Source organism: Cricetulus griseus, chromosome 2 (genome assembly GCF_003668045.3).
Source record: "Cricetulus griseus strain 17A/GY chromosome 2, alternate assembly CriGri-PICRH-1.0, whole genome shotgun sequence".
Lineage (NCBI taxonomy): Eukaryota > Metazoa > Chordata > Mammalia > Rodentia > Cricetidae > Cricetulus > Cricetulus griseus.
In genome coordinates, this window is record NC_048595.1 from 39871613 (window position 1) to 39887528 (window position 15916).

General features: G+C 37.8%; 1 protein-coding gene across 1 annotated transcript in view; it reads right to left on the bottom strand.

The window, feature by feature from the left end:
* Faf1 (Fas associated factor 1) overlaps nucleotides 1-15916 on the bottom strand; it is a 305459-nt gene that overhangs the window by 27598 nt on the left and 261945 nt on the right. Inside the window, exons 16-18 of the mRNA XM_027402460.1 lie at nucleotides 12094-12174; nucleotides 10135-10212; nucleotides 3247-3462 (exon numbers count right to left, since the gene is read on the bottom strand). Of these exons, the coding sequence (XP_027258261.1) occupies nucleotides 3247-3462; nucleotides 10135-10212; nucleotides 12094-12174 (375 nt within the window). The remainder of the gene's footprint in view (nucleotides 1-3246; nucleotides 3463-10134; nucleotides 10213-12093; nucleotides 12175-15916) is intronic.

Below are 15916 nucleotides of genomic sequence, written 5' to 3' on the forward strand. Positions count from 1 at the left end.
GTTAATTTCAGGTTGACAATCTCCAGGTCAATATTTTCTCTGAGAAACTGGTCCAAACTTGGTAAAAATTAGTCTTGTAATGGGGAGGAAGTGAGGCAGCATTAGGTTTAAAAGAGATACTGAGAAAAAAGAATGACTGAATAGCCTTCCATAAAATAGAAAACAAAGGTTGTGATATAGCTAGGTAAGGAGTACATCTTCTGTAAGACTAAGTGGAAAGCTCTCCATTTAAGGCGTATACTTTCAGTACTCAAAACCTTGGCCAGGAAGCTCAAGGCATGTAAGTAGCAGGCCCATGACCCCCCCCCCCCCCCCGCTTCTTTTCAACAGTAATATCTCAGTCTACACTTTGATCTTGTGGAAAGAAGTGATTACTGATAAAGAGAAAATCTAGCACCTTAAAAAAAAAATCTTTTCAGAGGCTGGAGAGATGGTTCAGTGGTTAAGGGCACTGGCCACTCTTCCAAAGGATCAGGGTTCAATTCCCAGCAGCCATATGGTGGCTCGATGATTCAATGCCTTTTCTGGCTTCAGCAGGTACTATACTGCATGAGGTACAGACATACATGCAGGCAAAACACCCATACTCATAAACTAATAAAAATAAATAAATCTCAAATTCTGTCAAAATTAACTTTAAAAATTAATTTCAGCTGGGTGTAGTGGTGCACACCTTTAATCCCAGCACTTGAGAGGCAGAAGCAAGTAGATCTTTGTGAGTTCAAGGCCAGCTTCCTACATAGGATGAGTTCCAGGAGAGTTACATAGTGAGATCTTGTCTTAAAAACAAGCAAAATCAATTTCAAAGAAAATAGAAGTATATTTTAAAGTCTAGGAAGGTCCCTCTATTGGTCTTCTAGTCTTCACAACTTACTGATGAGACCCATGAGTGTGACTTAAAGGGTTGGGAAAAACTAATTTCTATTCTAAGTTTTATAATTTCTAAAAATTGAGGACTTCACCACAGAATTTAAAGTATGATTGCTAGCATGATCTTGAAGCGTTTGATAATGGCTTCTTCAACAACAAATGGCTGTATGGTATAAACACATGCAGGCATGTTTTTTGCCACTCATAAATGAAGAAGAGTTGGAGCAATAGTTGAGGCAGTGAGAGAAGGATGGACTAATGGTCACCACTTAGAGTCCCGAGCTTAGATGTAAGAGGCAGAATCTTCATCTTATCCAGAGAGATTTATGGCTTCGTAGTGGGCTAAAAATACATCATTGATTTCTGACTTAATTTTGCAAAACTATCAATGTGAGGGACTTGGATAAGCTCTCACCGAACTCTTGATTCTGGTATGTTAGATAAAGTCTCAATAGAATAAAAAAAATTTAAGATTTACTATGTATCAGAGTTGAGCTAGCCTTCCCTCTCTCCCTCCCTCCCTCTCTCCCTCCCTCCCTCCTCCCTCAAGACAGGGTTTCTCTATGCCCTGGCTGTCCTGGAACTCATTCTGTAGACCAGGCTGGCCTCAAACTCACAGAGATCCGCCTGTCTCTGCATCCCAAGTGCTGGGATTAAATGCATGCACAACCACTCAGCAGTTCTTGCTATTTTTAAGGACAGGCAAATCAATACTTCAGTCATGAGATATTCCTTCCTGGAAAATGCTTTCTTACATGAGGCCAAATCTACCTCCTTTAACTTTCTTTTTAAAAAAGCTTTTAAAGCCAGGCAATGGTAGTGCACACCTTTAATCCCAGCACTCAAGAGGTAGAGACAGGGAGATCTCTGAGTTTAAGGTCAGCCTGTTCTACAAAGCAAGCTCCAGGATAGCCAGGGAGAAACCCTGTCTCAAAAAACCAAACCAAACCAACCAAACAAAAACAAGTAGTAATAATAATAAAAGCTTTTCAATTAATTCTTTGAGAATTTCACATGATGTATTTTGATCATGTCTGCCCCTCCTCCAACTACTCCCAGATCCTTTCCTCTTTTGCTAGCTCTCCAAGTTTGTGTGGTCCCTCCACCCCCAACACACACACACACACACACACACACACACACAAAGCCATCAAGTCCAATTTGTGCTACCCTATACTCTTGGTTGTATAGCCCACAGATTTGTGCCTTCATCAGAGAATCTTCCTTTTGTAGTAGATGGCGATTAATACAGAGACACGCAACTGGTCAAGGTGCAGAATGCTTCCTCTTCTAACTCACTGGTCTGCAGTCTGCATGGAGTCTTACAAAAAAGTCAGGACCCTTTTTTCACAGCAAGCCTTCAAGAAGTTGAAGACGGTCTCTGTCTCCCAAGATCTTTCCTTCCCCAGAGAACACATTCTCAAAAGACACATCTCCAGTACCTTCTATCCTATTAATCCTGGGCCCCAGACAGGCTCTTTCTTCCTAGGACTTCCTGTTAGAGCATGAAGCTTAAGAACACTCTGGTTTAGTTTATTTTAGTGCAGAGTTGAAGAGACCATTTAGTTAGCCTCCAGTTGGGCTTACACTTCTAAAACTGCAGCTGTCTTTTCTGTTGGCATTCATAATACATTGCTAGTGGATATTTACCTTAATCACAACTGCTAAAGGTATGCACCGATGTATATTTCCATAAAATTCGTTAACTTTACTTTGTCCACAGTTTCAGTATTTTCAGGTTGTTTTGATATTATTTTTCATAATGCAGAAATCTAATACTCACTTACATTGCTAATAAACATGGTATATAAAAGGATTAAATATATAGCCTGTCAGTTCCCTCCATGGAGATGACAGACAGCATCTTCTGTACATAACCACCTAATCACTAGGGAGTGTAACTAACTATACATTTCTACTTTGCCCAAGAATAGCATAATATTATTAAATATCTTGCTAAAATACAGACATACTATGGCTAAACATCATCATCCACAAGGCTAGTAAGACTACCAAATCACAGATAATCTTTGCTTAACATAATGCATTCTTAGTGAACCTGTACTTGTGTTGACCCTATTCTAATAATTAAACTATTAAGCACAATCCATAGGTGTACCTAGATCCATGAAGATGAGACCTTAGGGAAGCCTGTTAGGATAGGTATACACCTAGAAAGCAACAGAAGAAAGATCTAGCATCTAATTTTTATATAGGCCTCTGGACACATCTGCTGGCCTGGGAAACACAACCTCCAAAGGCTGAGGAGGGAAGTGTACAGAACCAAAAGGACTCTGGGTGTTTTACGGTAGCCCATACATTTGACTTTTCATGGCCCTTCTTTTCTGGGCCCCATGAGATAGGAAAGAAACTTACATCTCTCCTAGGAAAGGTGCTCAGTAACTTGAATTCATCCCATGGAAATCCTTTGGAAGCCACGAAATCAAAGACAATCTGGAGCTTACTGCTGGCCAGGAAACGCCGCTCCAGGAACTCGCCACTGGGGGTTCGGATCCGCAACTTGCTAACAGGCTCAGCATTTTCTTCCTTTGGCTCTGGAGGCAGGGCTTGTTCTAAGGAAAGTCTGATGGCCTAAGTAGAGTAAAAATTGAGCGTTAAAATGGGGCAGAGATGGAATTATGGAGAATGGGTGAGGAAAAAAGTAGGAAAAAATAATAAAAAAACTGAAAACTAATCATGATACATAAGTGCTTATGTTAATTAATTAAAACATTCCAACTTTTAAAAAACAGATTTACTTATTTTGTATGTTATGAATATATGTGTAAGTGCCTGAGGGCCTTCATATGTGTGTGGATGCCAGACGACAACCTGCAGGAATTGGTTCTCTCCCTCCAGCATATGGGTTCTGGAGGACTGAGTTCAGGTCATCAAGCTTGGTAGCACATGCTTTTACCTGCTGAACCATTTCACCTGTCCCCATGTAAATTGTTTCTAAGGGTCTACTTCAGTGGCATTAAGTACATTCCCAATCTTGTGTAGCTATTGCTATTTCTAAGACCTTTTCCTCACCCTAGATAATATCTATTACTTTTATGCATGTCTTTAGAAAAGCATGTATTTTAAATTGCTTATAATATGTGAACTGGTGTTAATTAAGCTTTACACTTTTGTTTAGCAATGTATGTGGAACTACTTACATTTTTTATTAAAGTAACATACATGAGTAAAAGTGCCTAGATATTGTATGTAACTTGGTAAATTTTCAGGACATTCACATAGCAATAAAATTTGCACCTAACCAAGTATCTCACAATCATGTCCTTTTCCTAGGGGCTCCCTGTCTTCAAAGTCTATCACTATCCTGACTTCCAAGATCCAGTTTTAAAAACCATTAATCTGATCAAATGAGAAGGCTCTGTAGGTAGAGGCACTTGCTGCCCAAGCTTGGTGGTCTGAGTTCAATGCCTGGAACCTCCATGGTGGAAGAAGAGCACTATAAGTTATCCTCTGACTTCCACACGTGCCACTAACAAAATAAATACAGCAAAAAAGCTTTAAAATCATTAGGAATATAGGCTTCCTGTTATGACAGGGAGAGAAGTAAATATTGGCTATTAGGTAAGTAACAGCCTTTCTGGCCACATGTATAAAAAGAAAAGGTCAGGGCCAAGGGTATAGCTTAGTGGTAGAGCACTTGCCTACCAAGCACACAACACAGCCTGAGTTTGGTTCCCAAAGTTACAACATCTTCTTTATAAGGCCCTTGTGTAAAACATAGTTGTATTTAAAAAATACTTAGTACTAATACCTGGTCAGCACTTAGTTGGTGACAAGTACCTCATGTTGAACATAACATTGTGAACAACTGAGGTGAGTTGCTACCAATGTCGTTACAATTATTCCCTTTACATACTTCACATCAGAACTTAATTCAGTGTTTCCTGGTTTTCTTTAATCCACCTGCCTGCTTGGTTTCTATTTTGACATTTCGCTGTGCAGTTACAGATGCTACATTATTGTCTGAACTCAGTGATTATACTAGAGGAGAATAAACAACAGTAGCCCATTAGTCTATTCATTCATTGTGCAGACAGTATCTGCTACTCAATGTAAGCAGTCTCCATGGTTTTTCTATAGAACGAAAGCAAACCTCAGCTATCCCACACTAGTAGACCAACATGGAAATCAATGAAGAAATAATAGGTAAGTCTACAACTGCCTTGCTTCTGAATAACCAACAGTTTCATTGGCAAAGAGAACAAAAATACAGCAGTAGCCCAGTCTCAAATATACTAAATGCAAAGGATTTATGTAAGCAAACATTGTTTTAAAACAATGACATAAAGGACACCTAAACTCAAACAGTCATTGTAAACAGCACTGCTAAACTTCATTTGGTTTGCTCAATAAATACAGGGTTTTTTATTTGCATTATTTTAGGTTTGTGGTAAAATAAAGCTGGTATAAGAAACATGAACTGTTCTTAAGAACAGTTAAAAATATCTTCTTACTTAAAGCATTCATATCTGCACAATGAGAAATGGAGACATTTTATGAAGTGAAATTAGGTACTGAAAACAGATACTTCAAGACTGCTTCTATACAATTTCATCGGTAGTGGTGCATGCCTTTGATCCCAGCACTTGGGAGGCAGAGTCAGGCATTTTTCTGTGAGTTTGAGGTCAGCCTGGTCTACAGTGCAAGTTCCAGGACTGCCAGAGCTATTACAGAGAAACCCTGTCTAGAAAAACCAAATATATTTTTTAAAAAGGAAACAAAATATATTCTTTTACCAAAACTTTTATAATCATACTCAAAGACTGGCTCAATACATTTGCATACAAATATGTATAAAATATGTATACACTTATATTCTAGGCTTTTATTAGTAAGTAGGTAGCAAATACAATGTTAAACAGTCTAAAGCTAACATTAATTCCATGAATTCCTGCTGAGTATTTTCCTGTGTTAGGCACTGTTTTAGATGACAGGAAAAGAACAAAGAAAAAAAAAGGACAAAAATTTCTGCTCAAATGGAGCTTAATCTTTTCAGGAGGGTGGAGACAAGCACTAAGGCAACAAAATATATATAGGAAGATGTGTACCCATTAATTACATAATACATTAATTGCACATAGAGAGTGGGGAATGCTGAAGGTATGGAGGAAGGCCACAATTTCCAACACTGTAAGTCACAGCAAGAAAAGGCCTAGCAAGAGTGGAAGCCACATGAGAATTTAGGTCACAAAGTATTAGAGGCAGGAGTCACCGTGAACATGAAGGCTCTGGGGCTTGTATGCTGAAGAACAGCACAACAGCAATGTGACTGGAGCAGGTTGAGTAAGAGAAATTAGAGGAAACAAAGGGTGGATTTAGAACATATTCAGCTGAGAAAGCCATTTAATGATTTTATTCTTACTTTAAAATTAAGATATAATTTACAGACGATAAGCCTGCTGTGTATATGTATGTGTATGTGTGCTTGTGTGTGATACTGGGTATCTAACCCAGGGCTTTATACTTGTGAAGCAAATACCCTACCACTGATCCATAACATTTGACTTTTGCAAATATTTTAAAAATAGGTCAAAACATATAATCATTAAATATGGATGTGAAAGACAGAAGTCAGGCATGATACCTAGGTTTGTGCTCAAACTACTAAAAGATTTTCCACTTACTAAGCAAGGAAGGAAAAGTACAGAAGGCAGGTTTGTGTGAGATCAGTTTTAAGATTTTAGATAGATGAAGTTTGTGATCTCTATTATCAATGCAAGTGGAAATGATGGGCTAGCAATAAAAATCTCAAGTGAACTTGTCCAAGCTTCTAATATAATTTTTGTTTTCTTACCTTTAATGTTATTTTATATTTCTATTCCAGGAGACATCAAAACGTAAAGGGAAACAATTTTGGGTAGACAGGAAAAAGCTTAACTTTGAAGAAAAAAAAACTAATAAAAATGAGTAACTTTGTCAATTCTTTCCCATCATTAATTCTTCAAAATGTGGCCCTCTCGAGCATAGCTCTAATAAGTGAAGTATCCTCTAAGTTTGTTCATTCTCTACTAAAATGTGCCTTTCTCCATTTATTCACAACTGGCCCTCCAAACGTTAACCCAATCACAGCGTTACTCTGCTTCATGTAATTATCTGGCACCCTGACCCTCTGTGAAGTCTTTCTTGTGCCTTTCTACCTTTAGAAACATCTCCTTCCTCCACACACTTTCAGCAATCTGCTGCTTTAATAATTTTATAATGTATGCTATCTTTTGTGGTAGTTATTTTATATTTGTACATCTCTTGCACTAGATAGTGAGCTTACAAATACAACATAGTAAGTCATGTAAGTAACCATAGCAACCAATTTAATAACTCATAAATAAAATATACTGATAAACATGTGCTCACCACAGAGTAAAACTTCTGTTGAATCTTTTCAGTGGCAAGGTAATATATCCTGGATGACAACAGTTTACACATTCTTTATGCACTGTAAGATCCATCCCTAAAACTGGACTGCCAGAAATATGTGAAATATGTTACACTTTGGCTTTATGACTTGAATTAATGAAAACATCTGTCAGATGATGTCATAATGACTTGCTATTATTGTTCTGGTGGACCACAGTGTAGTGATATATTGTTTGTAATCTAACAAATAAAGCTTGCCTGAAGATCAGAATGCAGAGCTGAGCCACTAGTTAGTCACACACCTAAGTCACTTGTTAGCCATAGAGGACAAGCAGTGGTGACCACACCTTTAATCCCAGCACTAGGGAGACAGAGGCAGATGGGTGAGTTCAAGACCACCTTGGGCTACATGAGAGTGAATCAATCTAAAAGAGAAACAGAGCTCATGCCTTTAATCCTAGCACTAGAGAGGAATATAAAGAAGCTCAGAGCAGTCTGAGCTTTTTGGTGGAGAACATTGCAGTCTGCAGTGAATCTGAGGATAGGATCCCCCTGCTTTGGTCTGAGCCTTGGTAGAGGTTAGAACTTTCTAGTGGCTTGGCTGCTTTGCTTTTCTGATCTTCAGCTTGAACCCCAATATCTGTCTTGGGGTTTTTATTATTCCTGCTACACCACTGTTTTCACCATACACAGAATCCTCTTGGAGAACTAGAGGAATTACTATTCTAAGGCTTCAGTCTAGAAAAATCTAGGTTATCCTTAGAGACTAGCTATATTACCTGGTGTTAAACTCATAAAGTGGAACTTTGAAACTATCACTCCTTTCTTTGTTGTAGCTCAAGAGAAATACAGAACACACTGTTCAGCTCACTTTGAGCAAATGTACAGAATCTGATTATATGTATTTGGTTCCTTCTTGAGTTACTTGTCAATATGCTCATATCACTTTGTGCTTATCTTTATTTATTCATATTCATACATCTATCATTTTTTAAAAAATTCTTTGAGTTATAAGTATTTGTACACATCACTTAGAAAGATATGTGAAAGAGGGTGTAAAAGAGCAGGAATATCAACATTTTAAAACTGTGTTTCTTTAAAATTGTTTAAACTACATTTACTTTTTAACATTAATTAGCTCTCTCTCTCTCTCTCTCTCTCTCTCTCTCTCTCTTCTCTGTGTGTGTGTGTGTGTGTGTGTGTGTGTGTGTGTGATGTGTGGAGGTCAGAGGACAACTTGTGAGAGTCTGTTCTCTACTTCCACCATGTAGGATCTAAGGACAAATTCAAGTAGTCAGGCTTGGTGGCAGGTACCTTTAGCTGATGAGACATCTCAGCATTAGTATTTCTTGAACTAGCTTAAAAGGATAGTGGATAACTCTCTGTATTTAAAGTTTAGTAAATTTCTACATATATGACTACTATAGACACATACACGGTCTTAGACTAGAATAGAATAGTTGGAAGGGCATGGGTTTTTATAGGCATAAGGATCTAGGTGAGAACTTGAGCATTTCTAGTTCTACACACGGCTCACTGAGCTTCATTTTTCTTAACTTTCGAAGAGAAATCTCTAACCTTGTGCCTTGTTCTCATGATTATTGAATAAGCATATTCAAAGCAGCTAGCAGAGTTGTTAAGGTACAGACATAACGAGCTATTTTCTGTCTTGAGAATCAGGGCTTGTATATCTAGCAGATATTCAGGAAGTATCAGAACATGGATAATAATGCGTTTTACAGATCATTCAAGACCTGGCTCGAATATTACTTCTTTATATATTTTTTAATCAAAGCTATGAAAGATTTTCTCTGTCTCTAACTCCCCAAATACTTTGCTTTTATTTATCCTATGCCACTTAGTAAATTCTTTTCTCTGTTGACTTCCTCTTATTTGCAAACATGTTATATATTTGTAAGATTTAATTTGCTGTTGTAGAAAGGAAACATTTATTATCATTTGCTTCTCTTGTATTTTTTAAATTTGGGGGCAGGGTGTAAGCTCAAAAAAAAGACAAAAGCAAAAAGAAATGAAAAAGGAAAGTAAATAAAAGTAGACAGGTTGTCTGCTGGGCATTAGTAATATGTACACATACTCAGAATAAAATAGGGGTGAAATAAGTGAATAAATGAAATTATGGTATCTTTTACCAAAATGATAAGTAATGAAATTTCTCAGTTAGACCTCTAGGCTTTTCATAACTTGTCAGATAGTTTCTTTTTAACAAGCAAATCATGTTATTGACCTCACGCCTAGAAAAGCATCCTAAATGCTCCCTGCAGCAAAGCGTCACTCCATGCAGTTTCCCTTATTCCTACCATAGTTAGCCAGGCATCTACCACAATGTTTACTATTTTAGCACCATAATTCTGCATTTTAAAGACTGTGAAGCAGGGCAGGGAAGATCCCACATCTGTACCACTAGCTACTAAGATTGTGAGGTACACAGTATAAAAAAACAGAGTGAGAATACATTTTCTCTATATTGATATAGACATAAACTCAAAAGAAAAATCTCAGTCGAACAAATCTAGGGGCTCAATGGAAGACATTACAGAAGTAGCACTATAATTTTTTGATGGGTAAAGTTTGGGGAAGGGAACTGTTGTTATATTCTCCAGGTAAGAAAATCTAAGAATGATGGGGAGTACCTATTTAAGTCAACAAATGCAGACAGAAATGAAGGTAAAAGAAAACCATGAATCTAGTTAGTACCTGATCAAGTTTTTTTTCTAAGAGTTCCATGTACTAGGCAAGGAATAATTCTTTAAAGGCAATCTAGGACTTTTGTACAAAAACCAGCCCAGGAAAAGCACAAATGTGTCCTAAAAAATACTAGTAGCCTCACTATCAAATACAATAGAATTGTTTCCTAAAATTATTCCCTACCTCTCGCTCCTCTTCTTGTTCTTTGCGAATCTGCTCCAAACGAAACTGTTCTGCCATCTCTCTCTCATGAGCTTCTCTCTGTTAATATAACGGACAAGGACAAACATTAATAAACATTTATATAAAAAACAATGGAATCAAGTTCATATAGGACTTTGATAAATGTTTAACAGTGTTCAATTCTGCTATGAGGATTTTTTTTTTTAATTGTATTACATGATGCAACTGGGTTACTTCTACTCTGGGACAAGAGGGAAAAAGTGGAATAAGTTATATCTAAGGGCTTATTCAACATAATCTACATGGGCACTGTGGTAATAGCAATGTTTCTTTCTGGAAATGGAAAACTACAAAAAGTAGTTTTCTGATATGCTGGATTCTTGGTCAAAGAACATTGTCAGCTCTGCGTAATGAGGTTTTTAAGTGCCTTCAGAGACTAGGGATAGGGATATACACAGCCAAGTTGGCAGCATGCTTGCCTAGTACAGATGAAGCTCAGGTTTGATCCCCAGCACCACAAAGTATGGACTGAGCCACCATGGTGGCACATGGTGAGCAGTCTGGAGGTGGCAGCAGGAGGAATAGAAGTTTAGCGTTATTCTTGGCTATATAGCAAGTTAAAGGTCAGCCCAGACAGAGAGTCTGTCTCCAAAACCAAACCAAAGCAACCACCACCACCACCACCACCACCACCACCACCACCACCACCACCACCACCACCACCACCACCTCCCATCAAACAACTCACCCCAGGCCATTTCCCTTGTCCCTAAATTTTGATCCTTTCTGCTCTCACTCTGGTACAAATCTCAGTTTTAGTCACACCAGTATGCCTTTCTGCCTCCATTTGTTCTGGGCAGTAGCTTTCTCTACTAGCTCTTCCTCTGTGTAGTTCACTCAGCAGATGACCCATATGAAAGCATTCCTAGCACATTATCATCTGCTGGAGCTTCAAAAAAGCCGGAAAGATTTTTTTTTCCCTCACTGCAACTCTAATTCATGAACATTCACAAATTCAGTGCTTCTCTGATATCTTGTGGGGCAATTGCCTAAGAGGAAAGCAGTCTGTGGTCTTAACTTAAACCATTCCACTAAATCACAAGTCTTTGCTTGAGGACACAAACATGGCTTACTCATTTTTTTGCTCCTTCAATACCCAATACAGCAGCATGTGCTTAAGAAGCATTGTATAAGTCATTGTTTCTAAACCTAACAGCACAGTAATCACTCTAAGAACTTAAATGAACATCTGGGCAGGTGAGTGACTCAGCATGAAGGGTGTCTACTGTCACATCTGAAAACCTGAGTTAGATTCTTGGGACCTGCATGGTGGAAGGAGAGAACTGACTCTTTCAAGGAGTCCTCTGACCTATATACTGGCATACACACACAGGAGTTAAAGTTAATGTAAAAACCCTGTTGGGACTGGGTGGTGGTGGCGGTGGCTCGCTCGCCTTTAAATCCCAGCATTCCAGAGGCAGGCAGGCAGATCTCTGTGAGTTGCAGGCTAGCCTGGTCTGCAGAGTGAGTTCCAGGATGTTTGACAGAGAAACCCTGTCTTGAAAACCAAACCAAACAAACAAAAAAACCAAACCAAACAAAAACAAAACACCCCAAAACCAATTAACCGAAAAAACAAAAACCTGTTGGGTTCTTCCATACACTAATTATAAAATAGACACTAAGCTCATTTGTCATCATTTTTATTATTCTGACACACTTATTTTGTCAAAAATGAATGATAATTTGAGAACAGTGGGTAGTGCTATTTTCTGTTAACCAAACCTAACTTTTTATCAAGAAAATTTAATATTTTTATAGGATGCCAAGTAATTGAGAGAGAGAGAGAGAGAGAGAGAGAGAGAGAGAGAGAGAGAGAGAGAGAGAGATGGCATTCAGATAACCAAAGACCATTTAGGATTAAGTTCTATATTGCAGAAGACACTTGACCAAACCTACCTTTGCCCTGTCGGCTTCAAGGGAAAGGCGATAGGCCTCATCTTGCTCTCTCTTCACATTTTCTCTGGCTTCACGTTCATCCTTAAATGAAAGATTCAGGTAAAGTTTCATCTTTTTTTTTAGGGAGAAAAAAAGAAAGACAGTCTATATTATTTTTAAATGAATGTATTACATTTAAAGAAGAAACTTTTTTGGGGTGGGGAGGGTTTCGAGACAGGGTTTCTCTGTGTAGCTTTGGAGCCTATCCTGGCACTCGCTCTGGAGACCAGGCTGGCCTCAAACTCACAGAGATCCGCCTGCCCCTGCCTCCGGAGTGCTGGGATTAAAGGCGTGCACCACCAACACCCGGCATTAAATAAGAAACTTTTAAAGTATACAGAATAAGCAAACAAGCAAGATGAGCAACCTAATAAATAGCAAAAATGAGAATATCTGAATCCTAGCTCTGTTCATAAACTTTGTGACCATTTGTAAGCCACTTAACACCTCTAGAAATCTTCCATTTCCTCTATAGTAAACTGAAATAATATCTGTCTGATACGGTCATTGTGAACTGTAGCATATGAACTGTAGCAAAGCATGGAATGCTTAATTTATTTGCATGATTATGGTTCTTTTACCCATTTCTTCTGATTTGGAGAGGGTTAGTACTGGGACTAAGGACTAGGAGGAAATTTTTAAAAAGGCTGAAAGCAAAATACTCTTGTTATTCCCTTTTCATACAACATTACTAAAATTTCAGTTATTAAGACAAAAAAAAATCTTTCCTCTTTTGGTTATTAAGTAGTTCCCTACTACATTCATACACAAAGCATGTGGCTAACAGAAGTTATCTGTGTCAGAAATACTTTACAATTTTTTGCATGTGATATAATTAATGAATATTAAGTGAGGTCACACAATATCAGAAAGAAATAAACCGCATGTTCTCTCTCATATGTAGAACCTAGCCAATAATATAAGCACACGTATTACAGTGAAACACGAAAAAACAGAACCAGAAAGGCTAAACAAAAGAGGCTAGCAGGTCAATGAGCTTAGAACCCACCTCCACTGTCCCGGCACTGGAGTTACACACATTTACTGATGAGCCTGGCTTTTAATGAGTGCTGGGGATCTGAACTTAGGTCCTCATGCTTGTGTGGCACTTGGTCTGACAAAGTCATTTCCAGGTCCTCTTTTACAACACCTTTAGTTTCTAAAGTGAGTATACCATCTACCTTCATTGAACTATCATTTTAAATGAAATTAAAAATTAATTCACTAACAGAACTTCTTATTTGCAAAAATCCATTGGAATATTCAAAATATACATAATTTATTATTACTGTAATTATTTTTGAAATGTTTCACTATGTAGTCGTAGCTGTCCTGGAAATCACAGATATTGCCTGGGATTAAAGATGTGTACTACCATGCCTAGCTAAGTACTTAAATTTAATAAATAACTGCACCCATAGGAGTATAAGTTTCTCTTTCAGTCACTGTTACATTGGGCTGAAAATAAACAATTTTTTATTTTTGCCCATTTCTGATTTGTTATAGAAATATTTGCCCATTTCTGATTTGTTATAGAAATTTCAAATGGCTTAAATACTTTCTTTGCCTTTCTAATTCACTATATGCTTACTCAAGACTGAGTGTATGTTCAGCATTCTCTTAGATGCACTCGCTAATACCTAGTCAAGACTGGCCTTCTCCCTAAGGCCTTCTAATTCCAATTTTAGGTAATAATTATAAAGCAAAATAGATATAATCATAATTAAATTAAAAACTATAAATAAAATTGGCCCTTAAACATAATGTATACTTAGCAGTATATTTTTAACTACACAGATATAACTTTCTTTATATTTTCACTAATTTCAACTGATAATCTTTTACTCCATTCTATTTATGAGATTTTATGATTATCTGACAGAATCAACAAGTTTCTGTTTACATGTTCCTTCAGTGAATTTATTATTCTGTAAACACCTTTCTTTAACCCAAACACAAGCTTGTGCAGAATGGCCACTTAGATATTTCATTGAAACCAGGTAATCTGTATTCAACAGTTTCTTCAGCATAACTGAGGAGGGGCAATGGACGGACTAGCATACTTGTGCTCAAGTCCTGGTGCTGCCAATGGCAATCTATATAAATGGGAAAATGTTTTCCTTTTCAGACATCAATTAAAGAAAGCATTGAACTTTTACAGATCCTGTGTGCCCATGGGTAAATATATTTTTTAAATTATCTATCTCTAGAATAAAAATCAACAAGTTCTAAGAATAATATTGTCCCTTTCTGTATCTATGGAAATAAATGCTATGGAAATATTTTGGAGGCTTAAAATTTTAAATTCGCCTTATTTTTCCTGACTTCACTTCTTTGAAATCAGCTCCAATTTCAGACTATTCTGTGTTTTCCCTTTAATGCATTTATTCAATTGCAACTATATATCACATAGTTATTTATTCAATATAGAATCCTTCCCATAACATTAAGTAAACACCACAAAGTAGAGAGTTTATCTACATTATATTATATGCTGTTATATTTTACACACTGCTGACAGTTTCTGAAATGTGTTTAATAAGTGTAGGCTAAATAAATCTATGCAATGGTGTGTGTGTGTGTGTGTGTGTGTGTGTGTGTGTGTGTGTGCGCGCACATGTAGAGGCCAAAGATTGATGTGAAGGGTCTTCCATTATTGTGTTAAACCTTAGTTAGCTTTTTTTTTTTTTTTTAGTTTATTCTTCTCTCATACACTACTACATCCTGACTGCAATTTCCCCTCCCTCCACCCCTCCCATCTCCCTCAGATCTTCTGCTCCTTTGTTTCCCTTCAGAAAAGAGTAGGCCTCCCAGGGATATCAACCAAACACGACATAACAAGATGCAACAAGACTAGGCACAAACCCTCCTATCAAAGCTGGAAGGACCAATCCAGTAGGAGGAAAAGGGTTCCAAGAGCAGGCAAAAGAGTCATAGACACTTTCTCCCACTGTTTTGTTTCTCTGTGTAGCTTTATAGACCAAGGTGGCCTCAAACTCAGAGATCCACCTGCCTCTGCCTCCCGAGTGCTGCCCCATTCCCATTGTTAGGAGTCCCACAAAAACATCAGGTTAAACAATAACATATCTGCAGAACACCTAGTGCAGACCCATATAGGCTATGTGATTGCTACTTCAGACTCTGTGAGCCCCTAAGAGCCCTGCTTAATTGGTTCTGTGGGCCGTGTTCTCCTGATGTCCTTGATTAGTTTTTAAGAGAAAGTCTCTCAAAATCTAGGTTCACTGATTTGGCTATGCTTGATGGCTAGAAGCCTCTGGGATCTGCCTGCTTCTTTTGGCAGTCCTGGGGTTTTACATACACACTATCAGGACTGGCTTTTTATGTGGGTGCTAGAAATCTACCTAACTTGAAATCCTTGTGCAGAGCCAATACTTTAGCCAGAGTTATATCTCCAGTGCTGCCACCTCCCTCCGTCCCTCCCTCCTTTTACATGTTCTCACTATATAGCTCTGGCTGGCCTGGATCATTATGTAGATCAGGGTAGCTAGCCTCAAACTCATAGAGATATGTCTGTTTCTGATTCCCAAACACTAGTATTAAGGACACATGCCACCCTGCTTGGATTTTTTTTTTTTTTTTTTTTTTTTTGCTTCATGTAGCCCAGGCTGGCCTTGAACAACTGATTTTATTACCTCCACCTTTTGAGTACTAAGATTATAGGCATGTGCCACTAGGCTTGGATTCTATTTTCATTTATTTATTTTAATTCTGGGGATTAGACCTAAGGCTTTGTACATATTAATCACAGGGTCTACCACTGAGT